The sequence below is a fragment of the Bidens hawaiensis genome, unplaced genomic scaffold, assembly GCF_021521415.1.
Source record: "Bidens hawaiensis isolate Kalapana, Puna unplaced genomic scaffold, B.hawaiensis_p1.1 tig00014722_1, whole genome shotgun sequence".
NCBI classification, from domain to species: Eukaryota; Viridiplantae; Streptophyta; class Magnoliopsida; order Asterales; family Asteraceae; genus Bidens; species Bidens hawaiensis.
In genome coordinates this window covers 225289-238549 of record NW_027492292.1, presented here as the reverse complement: position 1 = coordinate 238549, position 13261 = coordinate 225289, and the positions used below count along the sequence as shown (strand labels likewise).

Genomic DNA, 13261 nt, shown 5'->3' with positions numbered 1-13261 from the left:
AAAATAACATTATATCTAAACTTTAGTCAAATATGTATAATAATATTTAAGCTCTAGTCAAACCTAGATTCTCTATTTGGCAATCATAAGGATGAACTACTTAACACAACGTGAGCACCTCTAACATGGATTTTATATCTTTGTGTACATATATGTATGTATAACTTGTCTCTCTATATATATATCACACATCATTTCTTCTTCATCATCAAAATCATTATCTTCATCCAATCATCCACCTCAATCATACACAATGGCGAACTCGAGACACGTTTTCGCAACATTAATATTAGTTATAACCGTCATTGATGTATCGTTAGGGTTCGATTACATGCAAGCGGTTGACAAGAGCTTATTGTTTTTCAAGGCACAAAGGTCGGGTAAGTTACCCTGGAACCAACGTGTGAAATGGCGTGGCGATTCCGGCCTCCACGATGGTTACCAACAAAATGTAAGTAGTTTGTTATGCTTGGTCGGGTTGTACTTTGCGAGTTTGTGCTATTTGGGTTGTGTTATTAATGAAGTGGTTGAATGTAGGTGAATTTGGTTGGAGGGTACTATGATGCTGGTGACCATGTCAAATTTGGTCTGCCAATGGCTTATAGTGTCACAATGCTGTCATGGGGAACCATTGAGTATGGTAGAAGCTTGATGGATCTTGACCAAATGGGCCATGTTTTGAATGCTATTAAATGGGGTACTGATTACTTCATCAAAGCCCATCCACAGCCCAATGTTCTGTGGGGACAGGTATTCCATGATAATAAATAATAAATTAATAATAATAATGATTATTATTCTTATAACTAAATAATAATAATAATGATTATTATTGTTATAACTAAATAGAACTATAGAAGTTTGGTAATCTAAATGTTTAGGTATATTGGTTTTTAATTATCCCAACTATTGCCTTTTGGTCACTACTGTTCCCAACCAATGAATTGGCTACCGATGGTCCCAACATTTAAAGTATTTGTTCCTAACGGTCCACGACTAATTTTGGTGCAGGTAGGTGACGGTGACTCGGATCACTACTGTTGGGAACGGGCCGAAGACATGACTACACCACGAACCGCTTATAAACTGGATACTGAGCACCCGGGTTCAGACCTTGCTGGTGAAACTGCTGCTGCTATGGCTGCATCAGCTATTGCATTTAGGCCTTTTAACTCTTCTTACTCAGATTTGCTATTAGTTCATGCAAAACAGGTTTGGAGCAAATACTTAAATCACCTCCTGGTTCTTAAATAACTCTGTTATGATTGTTTTTTTCAAACTTTTGATGTAACTTTTGTCCTTTTTGTTCACAAAATGTAGCTTTTCTGGTTTGCAGATCGATTTAGAGGACTGTTCACCGACTCAATCCCCTCTGCTAAGGAGTTTTATACATCATCAGGTTATTCGGTAAGTTGATCACATTCATCTAGAGGTACAAGACAGGCGGGTTGAGTAGCGGGTCAAATGTATAAACGGGCCAGAGCTCCCACATCTAACTAACGGGTTTGTTTTGGTTTGAAGGATGAATTGTTGTGGGCGGCGGCATGGTTATACCGAGCAACCAAGGACGAGTCATACTTGAAATATGTGGTGGATAATGCAGCCTCGATGGGCGGGACCGGTTGGGCAGTAAAGGAATTCTCGTGGGATAACAAATACGTGGGCGTCCAGATTCTTCTATCTAAGGTGTTGATGGACGGAGAAGGTGGCGCATACAAAGCCACACTTCAACAATATCAAGCTAAAGCTGATTACTACGCGTGTGCTTGCCAACAAAAGAATGACGGCTACAACGCGCCTATGACTCCTGGTCTGTTGACTTTTTAAAAGACTATATATGACCTCAATAGTCAAAATCTTACTTAGTTTCATATTTTATACAGGTGGCTTACTCTACTTGCATGAATGGAACAACATGCCATACTCAGCCTCCGCTGCATTCTTACTAGCCGTCTACTCAGACTACCTCTCGGCGGCTAAATCGGTCCTAAAATGCCCGGATGCTGTTATTCAACCTCGAGAAATCCTCATGTTTGCTAAATCACAGGCTGATTATATCTTAGGAAAGAACCCAAAATCAATGAGTTACATGGTCGGCTACAGTCAAAACTACCCGATTCATGTGCATCACAGGGGTGCATCCATCGCATCCATATCAGTACTCCATTCAGTAGTGGGTTCTGTTCAAGGGTTTGATGCATGGTACCGTCGCCCACAGGCTAACCCTAACATTATCCATGGTGGGCTTGTTGGTGGTCCCGACAAAAACGACAGTTTTGACGATGACCGATCAAATTATGAACAAACAGAACCTACACTGTCCGGAACCGCCCCTCTTATCGGGCTCTTTTCTAAGATGCATAGCATGAATCCCAACTATGCACCAAAACCTACCGCACAACCTGTTTCATGTGAGTATCAACTAACACCAATGAAGTTTACCGATTTATTTCAAAACTGATTTAGCTAATCTTACTTGAGTGGTGGTTTTTTTCAGCAGGGGCGCCAGTGGAATTCTTTCACATGATAACAAATTCATGGACAGTTGGGAGAATCGCATATTATAGACACAAGGTGACAATCAAGAACCGGTCAACAAAACCAATCGCAGATTTAAAGTTAGAAATTGAAAACTTATCAGGGGCATTATGGGGATTATCTCCAACTCGAAACAAGAACATATATGAGCTTCCTGAATGGATTAAGGTGATCAAACCAGGTTCTGAGTGCAGTTTTGTGTATGTTCAAGGCGGCCCACAAGCTAAGGTCTCGGTTCAATCCTACCACTGACCATGTCAAATTCATGGTCAACTCCAACTTTACTTCCTTTGTGTTTGATAACTGTAACTTACCAAGGAAGTCTTGTTTTTTAGATTTGGTTTTGAAAAATGTATTTAATTTGAGAAAATGAAAAACAGTTCATATTCCAGTTGATATATATATCCAAATTAGCATCAATCAATAACATTTTTTTTATTAAAAAGCTACTAATAAATACACAATACGCAGTCTAAAATGACAAGTTAAACTTACATAACATTTTTGCAACATGTTCTGATAAACCTATTCAAACTTCTTCCTGGTTGCTTTGGGAATTCTGCTTAGAACACTAGCATCCAGCTTGCTGTAGTTGTTTTGAAGCTTTCCCAACAAATTGTAAATGGTGTTATCAATTTGATCATCATACTTCTGGTACACAACAGGCAATGTGTGTGCAGCCACAAAACCTAATCAAAAAATAAACATATTGTAGCCAAAAGATATTGTGCATTTTGATCTGAAATAAAAAAATGAAATTTACAAAACGTTACCTATATAAATTACTGTAAAGAAGTTACACCAGGTTCCGATTATTGCAGCAGTTAGCAAGCTCCCAATAACCTAATCAAAATTAGAAAAGAAATTAAAAGATTGTGATACTTCATATATATAACCTGCTCAAAATTCTCATTTATAATGTGACATACAATTGCAAGTTGCTTAATATCTCCTCTGTAACCAACATTCTGAAGGAAACTTAAAGCACGATTAACTTCAGCACCAACTGCAGTGCCAATGTTCACGAAGAGTTCTTCTGAAAGACGAACACTTGGTGGGGCCCTGTTAAGTAGAGATCATAAGTGAAATGTAACATTTAAATTTCAAATTTATATAACAAATGATTTCTACTTTTACCTGTTCAAAAGGCGTGACCAAATAAACTGGCCAATGATGCATATAATCAGACCAAAACAGACCAGAGGAATAAAGTTGTAATCAAGCCATTCAAAAAGCACCCAAACAGCAGTGGCGCCAAATAGGACACTTGCTGATATCTTTTTGTTCCTCCATAAGAGTACATCAGCAGCTTGAAAACAAAAAGAAATTCGTTTTAGAAACAAAGCGGCAAACATATTATTATCATTGAAAAGACGAATATAACGAAGACAAGATGAATCTTACGTTTGCCACCCCCTAAAATATGATGAATTGGCTTCTGCCTCCCAAAGAGCTTGTTGAATTGAGCACTGACAGAGTGTGATTTCTCCTCCTCAAAGAACGAACCAGAATTATGCTTCTGGTGATTATCAGAGAGCGAATCCATAATGTTGTTGTCTTGTTGATGAGATTCTCAGGTGTTATACCCTCAGGCATGGTTACTGTGTAGGAATTAAGAAAACAACACCTTGTTAGCGTTATACTTTAATATTAAACACCAATGCGGTGCCAGCACAGATACCTCATCAGTCCACATGGCAGCCTTAAAGTGTGCCACTGCCACGTCAGCAAAACTTTTCTCTATTTTAAATATGTTAATTTTTTTATCATAAGCTATACAAGCGCCGATATTTTTCTGGGCGTTTATTTTTTGTATCATATATACAAGTGTTGGGCTTTTAAAAAATGATGTTACATTGTTGTGCGCTTACTAATTTATTTTTAGGGTGTTTACTGTAACGAAGTTAACCGACTAAATCCATGTCACCCAGCAATGCGCGGATTTTGTTAACTAGTTCTTGATTATAACTAAATTACTTGCAACACTTTAAACTATGATTTTCAAATCATAAAATAACAATATGCTAGTATTCCTAAATTGACAACGACATGCATTTGATTATGTTTTACAAAATTGAGGCATAATACAATAAGAAAGGGAGACAACTACCTTGAGATTTTTTAATAAGTTGACTTTAGGTCAAAAAAATTAGTTTCAGAGGAATAATCATTATAATACGACTTTATTAAAGTAGTAGCAAAAGTAACCAGATTAAGTCAAACTGAAATCAATATAAATTCTTTCTAGTATTTAATTTCAGTCGATTTCAGTGACAGCATCCGCATCTGTATAATCAATCAACTACTACTTGGATTTGAAAACAAATTACGTGTTAAAGAGTAAAACTGGCGAATTAAAACCTAATTTTATAGCAGTTCTACTAATTACTAAACTAACTTCAAGTGTGTGTGTGTGTGTGTGTGTGTGTCTGTGTGTGAGTGAGAGAGAGATACCAAATTCTGCTTAATCGTCGATGAGAGAGAGAGAGAGAGTGTGTGTGTGAGTGAGAGTGAGACAACCAACAAAGAGGAAGAAGATATGGTACGATTTGAATGATGGATTGCGGGTCGGGTCGGGGGTAGATGGAGCTGAAAGTTAAACGACGACGTTCTTTTTTTAATGTAATAACACCAATCACTTTGACTGTCACAGGGAATGTAGATATTTTTTTAAGTTACTTGTTTGGATGAAGGTATATTGGTTTTTAAAGATCCTAATTATTGTCTTTTGGTCACTGCTGATCCCAACTAATTAATTGGCTACTGATGGTCTCAACTTTTAAAGCGTTTGTTCCTAATGGTCCACGACTAACATAATCCTAACGCCGTTAGTTTTAGGTCGTCGGAAAAACGTTTTTAGCCGGAAAATTCAAATTTGTTGCCGGAAAACACCACCTGAGCACCGCAACCACCATCAATTGACTCACCGCTAACCAACTACCACACTTGAGTACCATCAACCGATTCCGACGATGGTTCTAGGGTTTCCGACGACCTTAATAATTGAAGCTTTTACTAGAAAAAGGTTCTTAAAGGTCCGATACGAAGTTACCAAGATGTTTGGAACGAAAATGTTGAGTTTTCAGGAAAAAAATTGAGTTTTGCGGTCAAAACTGTTTTTACGGCGACCTGAAACAAACAACGTTAGGATTCTGTTAGTCGCGGACCGTTATGAACAAATACTTTAAAAGTTGGGACCATCATTAGCCAATTAATTAGTTGGGACCAGCAGTGATCAAAAGACAATAGTTAGGATCATTAAAAACCAATATACCTTGAATAAAATTGTGTTTATGTTAGGGAGATTTTATTTTACTTTTAGGAAAACCTAGTTGAGTTTATCGTTGAAATGCAACCGGTTTAGAACCGACTCAACCTGGTTTTAACCGGCCAAATAACTCTACTCGATCGAACTAGTTTGGAATCGATTGTACAGGATCCAGTTTCAACCTGACTATCTGTAATCGGTTTGCCATTTCCAGACTAGGACCAATCTCAAAAACCAGTTTGGAATCATTCAAAAAGTTAGTTGTTGTCAAACGGCTACATGGTTGTTTTATAGTTTGTTTTTGTTTTGTTTACTTTTTTGGACCATTTTCCCCCCATATGTTTGATGTGCTTTAAGGAACATGTTACAATACTACAAAAAACCGTTTCAATGTTTTCTGACATTAGACATAAGTCAAACTCTGAGAATTTCAGAGTTCTTTTTAGTATTAACACCGTGTTTGCTTGATGTATTATTTAATAGAATTGAGAATTTAAATTGTTTTTTTGGGAGTTTTTAAAAACTAAAGAATTTGTTTGTAATATCAACACCACGTTTTCAATAAGTTAATAAGTTACAACAATAGTGAGCTTTTTATGAATCCCAAACACCCCGAAAGATTGGTACAGCCATTTATAGGCTTACAAACAAGGTATATTGGTTTTTAATGTTCCCAACTATTGCCTTTTGGTCACTACTGGTCCCAACTAATGAATTGGCTACTGATGGTCCCAACTTTTAAAGTATTTGTTCCTAATGGTCCGCGACTAACAAAATTCTAACGCCGTTAGTTTCAGGTCGTCAGGAAAACATTTTTGGCCGGAAAATTCAAATTTGTTGCCGAAAAACACCACCTGAACACCCCAAATTGACTCACCGTTAACCAACTACCACCACTTGATCACCATCAACCGATTTCGATGATGGTTCTAAGGTTTCCGGCGACCTCAATAATTGGGGCTTTTACTAGAAAAAGGTTCCTAAAGATCCGATACGAAGTTACCAAGATGTTTCGGACGAAAATGTTGAGTTTTCTGGAAAAAAGTTGAGTTTTCCGGCCAAAACTGTTTTTCTGGCGACCTGAAACTAACGACGTTAGGATTCTGTTAGTCGCGGCCGTTAGAAACAAATACTTTAAAAGTTGGGACCATTAGTAGCCAATTTATTAGTTGGGACCAGTAGTGATCAAAAGACAATAGTTAGAAACATTAAAAACCAATATACCCGGCCGTTAGAAACAAATACTTTAAAAGTTGAGACCATTAGTAGCCAATTCATTAGTTGGGACCAGTAGTGATCAAAAGACAATAGTTAGAAACATTAAAAACCAATATACCTTAAAACAAAAGGAAACCAACGTCAGGACATGAATCAAGTCACCAAGATAAAGATAGAATAACACCCATGTTGTATTTGATTAAAGTGAAACATATTGATTGATAGCAAGTCACATACACATGATGTGACAGTGACACAGTCAACTACTAAGGAAAACCAACAATACGATTCAGACACCACATTAAACAAAAGGATGTACTCAGTACTCATAGGCAACCAAGAAAACGAAACTACAATGAAAATGAACACCCAAGAAACGTAAATTTAATTTAAATTTAAATAGAACATCTAAGGGGGTGTTTGTTTTTTCTTCAAACATCTTCAAGGGAGCTAATGTCTGCACGCGCGCAGACATTACCCTTGAAGACTGTTTGTTTTTTTTCTTAAAACAGATCTTAAGTTATCTTCTTTCATCTTAAAAGAAAAGCAAAGAAATCTTGCTTAAAACATCTTCGCAAAAAAATCATACTCTTATCCCTTTGAAGCCACCCTCTCATCCACTCCTCCCACCACCGTCCGCCACCACCACCCACCGTACGCCACCACCACCATCCCCCACTGCCACCGTCCACCACCATCCACCGCCACTACCCACCGTCCGCCGCCACTACCAGCATCCACCACCACTACCCATCGTCCGCCACCACCACCACCACCACCATCCATCACAACCACCACCGTCCACCACCCACCACAACCGTTCATCACCACCACCACCCACTGTCGGACGCCATCACCGTCAACTACCACCGTCCACCACCCACCAAAACCGTCCATTACCACCACCCACTGTCCACCACCACCATCCATCGCCACTACCCACCGTCCGCCGCCACAATTTTATTATTATATTTTCTATGTAACTTGAATAAATGACTTCTATCTTGTGAGATAAGTTTGACAGTTATGCAAACAGTATCAGCTTATAAAAACAAACAGTCTTATATTTTCAGCTTGCAGATCTTCAGACCACATCTTCAGTTGCAGACATGAAAACAGATGAAATCAGCTTGCAGACAGTTTATGTCTGCAAAAACAAACAGCACCTAAGTTGTGACAAAAATCTTACATAATACTTGTTTCAAAACTACATAACCCAAAAATGTCACCATATAATCGTCCATACGAAAAAGAAAACTAAAAAAACAAACACATAAATTTAACCGAACAGACATTATCGCCTTCACAAACACTCAACATCTAATCATCACCAAAAGTCGTCTTCTTTCCTGGGAAAAAAATCATTTACATGTAAGAATCCGCTTTTGCTTTATAACATTGTTAAATTGAATGAAAATAATGAAAGAGCGTATACCTGTACCGGGTGTTGCCATGCTTGGCCTGCTAGAGCCACGGCCTCTACCACCACCGCGTCCACCACGACCACCATCTCTACCACCACGACTGCCACGGCCGCCATCTCGGCCACCAAACCTACCTCTTCCACCACTCCTGCCACCATCAAAACCACCACCACGTCCAGAGCCACCTCCATCACCTCCTCTTGGCCTAGCTTCCTCTACAGTTACATATCCTCCGTTAACATCAGTTCCACTGAGTTCAATAGCCTTGTTCAACGCGTCACGGTCAGCAAAATCTATGAATGCAACACTGCCAAAAAATAACATTCAACTCGTTATTTTATTAAGATCAAAATATCTTGACTTCACAATTGAGTATACAAATAAACCTACCCTTTAGGGCCACCAGACTCAAAATCTTTAGGAATGGACATCCTCGAAATCTCTCCACATTCGCCAAAGACCTCGTTAAGTTTATTCCTAACCTGCAACAAAAAATGATATTATATGTTAGACATATGCAGTTCAAAGATAACATCAGGATGTAAAATGAAGACTTGTGTGAAATCATACATCATCAAAGTTTTCATCATAACCGAATCCCCTTACGAAAGCGGTTAGTCCTTGGGTCTGCCCACCACTCTTCTGAAAAGACCTCTCATTGCTGCAGCAAAAAATACATTTGTCTCATTCCAAAGCCAATTCTAAATGCTAATAAGTTTATAAAGTTACCCGGTGCCAGGAGTGTATGCACCTCTTTCCTTCGCCAAATCAAGTTTGACTTCACGGCCAATTAATGATTCTCCATTTAGTTTGAGAGCCTGCAATACGAACATTTGTTGAACACACACTAAGCTACTTGAAAACAAAAGACCAAAAGCAGAGAAAAACAAAACCTTTTGAGCAGCCTCAGCGGTAGCAAACTCAACATGTCCATAACCTGCAAATCTGTCATCTCTCATGGCAAAACGGACCTCAACAACTTCACCAGCATCTTTGAAGAAATTAATCACATCATTTTCTTCAATGGAGAAGCTTAAATTGCCCATAAACAAAGTTTTGGATCCTGAAGTTTGAGGGGTAGCTGGGGTTTTAGGCTGCAAAAAGTAAAAACCTTCAGTAATGAAATCATCAAATACATTCAAGAACAGATATATGCACAATAACTAACCGCTTTCTTGGCTGATGGAGCATCAACCATCTCCACATCAGCATTCTTTTTCTTTGCAGTTTTTGGCTCCTCTTCCTCTTCAGAACTTTCTTCTTCAGACTCTTCTTCAGAGCTGCTGCTTTCCTTCTTCGCAACCTGCTGTAAAATATTTCACACAAATTAAGCAAACAAGACTTTGGACTTCAAACAGTTCAAGCAACGTTTTATGGTTCTTGTAAAAGAGAGAATCCACAAACCTTTTTAACAGCTGGCTTTTCTGGCTCTTCATCAGAGCTTTCATCAGAATCACTACTTTCTTCCACTTTAGCAGCAGGCTGAAATATATATTTACAATGGCATAATTAAACACAGCACCAATTAAAAGCAATGCTTTTGAAATGAACAATTATATTTAAGTTAAATCAACGTACCTTCTTTGCTGGCTCTTCATCAGAGCTTTCCTCAGAATCAGTACTTTCTTCCACTTTAGCAGCAACCTGAATTGTATATTAGCAATTGCATAAATAAACATAGGATAATAAAATAAGCAAAGCTTCAAAATTGAGCAATCAAGATAAATTAAGTTAAATCAACCTACCTTTTTTGCAGCTTGTGGCTTTGCAGGCTCTTCATCAGAACTCTCGTCAGAACTCTCATCAGAATCACTGCTTTCAACTTTAGGAGCTGGTTTTGCAGCTGGTTTCTCAGATGGCTGAAAAATATACAAAAAACTTATAAGTATACTGAAGAACATCAAGAACATCAATACATATACAAAAAAATCTACATTAAATACATAGTTCAATCAATAACTAACTTATACCTTCTTTTCACCCTCAGATTCTGATGAGCTATCTTCAGAAGAACTGCTCTCCTGTTTCTTGACAATCTTCTTTGAAGCGACCTTAGCCTTGTATTTGCCAATAAACATCAATAAACATAACCAAAAAAGACAAAAAAACCTAAACTTGGTACTTAAATAAACATTAAAACAACATAAACAGCAATAGTAAAGCATCAAACATGATTATACCTTCTTTTGTTCTTTCTCAGATTCTGATGAGCTACTGTCTTCAGAAGAACTGCTTTCCTGTTTCTTCACAACCTTCTTCTGAGTCTTGGTCTCAACTTTCTTCTTCTCAACAGCCTGTGCAACACCACCATTCACAACCTTCTGCTTCTTACTGCTCACCACTTCCTTCTCAATAATCTCCTCTGCATCTCTCTTCCCTACACATCCATCACAACAATCAATTAAATCACAAAAAAAAAAACTTTTCATACCAAACAAAATATATGTTTTCATCAAAACAACATAAAAATCATCAAAATAAGCACTTTAAAAAATCATTTAAATCACAAAAAACAACTTTTCAAATCAAAAATCTCAAAAATATATGTTTTCATCAAAACAACATAAAAACATCAAAATAAGCACTTTAAAAATCATTTAAATCACAAAAACCAACTTTTCAAATCAAACATCTCAAAATATATGTTTTCATCAAAACAATACAAAAATCATCAAAATAAGCACTTCAAAAAATCATTTAAATGACAAAAAAACAAATTTTCAAATCAAGCATCTCAAAATATAACTTTTCATCAAACTACATAAAAATCATCAAAATAAGAACATTTAAAAATCATTTAAATCACAAAAAAAACTTTTTAAATCAAATATCTCAAAATATAAGATTTCATCAAAACACAAAAATCATCAAAATAAACAATTTAAAAAATATTTAAATCACAAAAAAAAAACCTTTTCAAATCAAAATCAAAAAATATATGTTTTCATCAAAATATAAAAATCATCAATCAAATCCAACTTTATTCAAACCCAAAAATACATGCTTTATCATAACAACAACCTAATTAAACAAATTAAACACCAAAACATCATATTAAACACCAAATTAAACGACGGGAGCTGAGAAAAGAAGGTGCGGCGTGTGCAGCTGCAAAAACCCTAAAACGAGAATTAGGGTTTTACAAAAGGTAGGTTGAATGAGTTGAGACGTGACTAGATATATAGTGAAGGGTGAGGTGGTAAGATATTTGTGGGAGTTAACGGCGTTAGTTTTAGGTTTTTATTTTGTTTTGGGTTAACGCTTGTTTCTGTTAGTCGACGTGACGGCGGTTTTTTAGTTTGCTAAAAACCCTACTACATGAATGTAAAATGTTTTATGTTTGGCTTAAGAGTTAATTATTTACAAAATTTTGGTTGATGTAAAATTGGAGCTTTTATATGTTTACTATATAGTTTATTTATAAATTAGTTGTAACTTTATTAAAGTATGATTTTTAATGATATTTATCGGTCGATGAAAATTCTGACTTTTTTTAGTATGTTGTATGTTAAGATGTGTTAACCCATGTTTTGTTTCAAGATAAATAGCTATTGAAAAGTTACATATTGTCAAAACTAAGCACAAATATTTTAGGTTAAATGATTTCATATGTTAACTGTATGAGTATGGGAAGTCTCTAAACACGTATACATGATGTAACACAAAGTGTACATCTTATTGCATTAAATTATTCCTCACATTTTGGTAAAACTACATGCAAATTCATTGTATTTGGTATTTATTTGTGTTGTTTGTGAATTTACAAGTCCGGGCACCCGTCTAACAAAGAAATGACGAAAAGATGACGTTTCCAGGACAAAATTAAAGAATCTGCCAGATATGCACGACCGTACGCTTTAGGTGCGCAACCGTGCTGAGCCAAACAAGACGAAGCACTACCAGTGCCAAGCCAGTATAGTCGGGCACGACCGTGCAATTTCTGAGCACGACCGTGCAATTTCCGAGCACGACCAGTGCATGCTGAGAAGATTGATCCAGTGCCACCAGTGCACGAGCTAGTGCCTAGAGTTGATCCAACACAACCATACGCATTGTTGGGCACGACCGTGCCAGTTCCCAAGGACAAGCAGTTCATGTATGATGTGCACCGGACAGTGCCGGCACGGCACGACAGTGCCAAACATTCAGAGCAACTGCAAATCTGGTCGGGTGAAAGCACAGCCGTTCACGTTACATTCAGAGCAGAACATTGACTTACTAAATCGGGGCACAACCGTGCACTTTATGTGCACAACCGTGCACGTTGTCCAGACAGCCTATAAACATTCATTTCTTTTCATTTTTGTGTGTGGAGCTTTGGTGATTATCTCTCAACTCTTTCAAATTAAATGTGTGTTTCTTTAAGAGTTTAAAGGCTTCTACCATCCTCAAGATCCTTTATTCCATTATTCAATCCATGCTTGATTTTTGTTTGCATTCCTTTGTTCTTGAACATGTTTTGTAAGCTTATTTCTAGTTTGATTGTTGTTGTATCAAGCCTTATGGGCTAAATACTCTTGTTACTTAGATCATGTTGAAGCTTTTACTTATGTGATAATTATCTATACATAATTTTTGGCAATTTTGGTGTTCTTCAGGTCTATGATAAGTTATTGAGTAGAAATTGATGGTTGAAATACTTGTTATCTTTCATAGTCTTGTTAATTTAATGGATGCTTTACCATATTATGTTGAAAAACCATGTGTTGAGTGTTTGTTTATAAACTTTGTTTGTGTATGCATGCTTAGTTTATATCACTTTGTTAGGAATGACTGGTGGAAATTAACTTGGTTATGCGATTTTGACAAGTAT

At 37.0% G+C, this 13261-nt stretch overlaps 2 protein-coding genes and 1 pseudogene across 3 annotated transcripts; 1 reads left to right on the top strand and 2 right to left on the bottom strand.

Moving 5' to 3' along the window:
- The first annotated feature begins 187 nt into the window (after positions 1 to 187).
- On the top strand, positions 188 to 2937 carry LOC143547501 (endoglucanase 5-like). The gene is made up of 7 exons (XM_077038909.1): positions 188 to 451; positions 538 to 750; positions 1012 to 1212; positions 1321 to 1407; positions 1522 to 1810; positions 1884 to 2411; positions 2498 to 2937. The coding sequence occupies exons 1-7, from the start codon at positions 254 to 256 to the stop codon at positions 2788 to 2790; spliced, it is 1809 nt and encodes a 602-aa protein (XP_076895024.1). The 5' UTR covers positions 188 to 253; the 3' UTR covers positions 2791 to 2937.
- Positions 2938 to 2948: 11 nt separating this feature from the next.
- Positions 2949 to 4139, bottom strand: LOC143547500 (reticulon-like protein B8; annotated as a pseudogene). Its single transcript, XR_013137780.1, has 5 exons — positions 3943 to 4139; positions 3676 to 3847; positions 3468 to 3600; positions 3312 to 3381; positions 2949 to 3227 (listed from the first exon to the last, which is right to left on the bottom strand). The product of XR_013137780.1 is annotated as a reticulon-like protein B8 (transcript).
- A 4051-nt stretch (positions 4140 to 8190) lies between these two features.
- On the bottom strand, positions 8191 to 12544 carry LOC143547488 (uncharacterized). The gene is made up of 13 exons (XM_077038899.1): positions 12213 to 12544; positions 10629 to 10869; positions 10419 to 10505; positions 10194 to 10307; positions 10027 to 10092; positions 9853 to 9930; positions 9617 to 9754; positions 9342 to 9542; positions 9178 to 9266; positions 9019 to 9109; positions 8839 to 8930; positions 8460 to 8755; positions 8191 to 8373 (listed from the first exon to the last, which is right to left on the bottom strand). The coding sequence occupies exons 1-13, from the start codon at positions 12542 to 12544 to the stop codon at positions 8345 to 8347; spliced, it is 1854 nt and encodes a 617-aa protein (XP_076895014.1). The 3' UTR covers positions 8191 to 8344.
- Between the last annotated feature and the right edge of the window lie 717 nt (positions 12545 to 13261).

What these genes read in the sequence shown, in the direction of transcription:
- LOC143547501 (XM_077038909.1), top strand. Translation starts at nt 254, where the DNA reads ATGGCGAACTCGAGACACGTTTTCGCAACATTAATATTAGTTATAACC. An exon ending in ACGATGGTTACCAACAAAAT is followed by an intron (nt 452 to 537) that starts GTAAGTAGTTTG and finishes GGTTGAATGTAG; the next exon opens with GTGAATTTGGTTGGAGGGTA. An exon ending in CAACGCGCCTATGACTCCTG is followed by an intron (nt 1,811 to 1,883) that starts GTCTGTTGACTT and finishes TATTTTATACAG; the next exon opens with GTGGCTTACTCTACTTGCAT.
- LOC143547488 (XM_077038899.1), bottom strand. Translation starts at nt 12,544, where the DNA reads ATGAACTGCTTGTCCTTGGGAACTGGCACGGTCGTGCCCAACAATGCG. An exon ending in CTGAGAAAGAACAAAAGAAG is followed by an intron (nt 10,506 to 10,628) that starts GTATAATCATGT and finishes GGCAAATACAAG; the next exon opens with GCTAAGGTCGCTTCAAAGAA. An exon ending in CCGCTGAGGCTGCTCAAAAG is followed by an intron (nt 9,267 to 9,341) that starts GTTTTGTTTTTC and finishes TTCGTATTGCAG; the next exon opens with GCTCTCAAACTAAATGGAGA.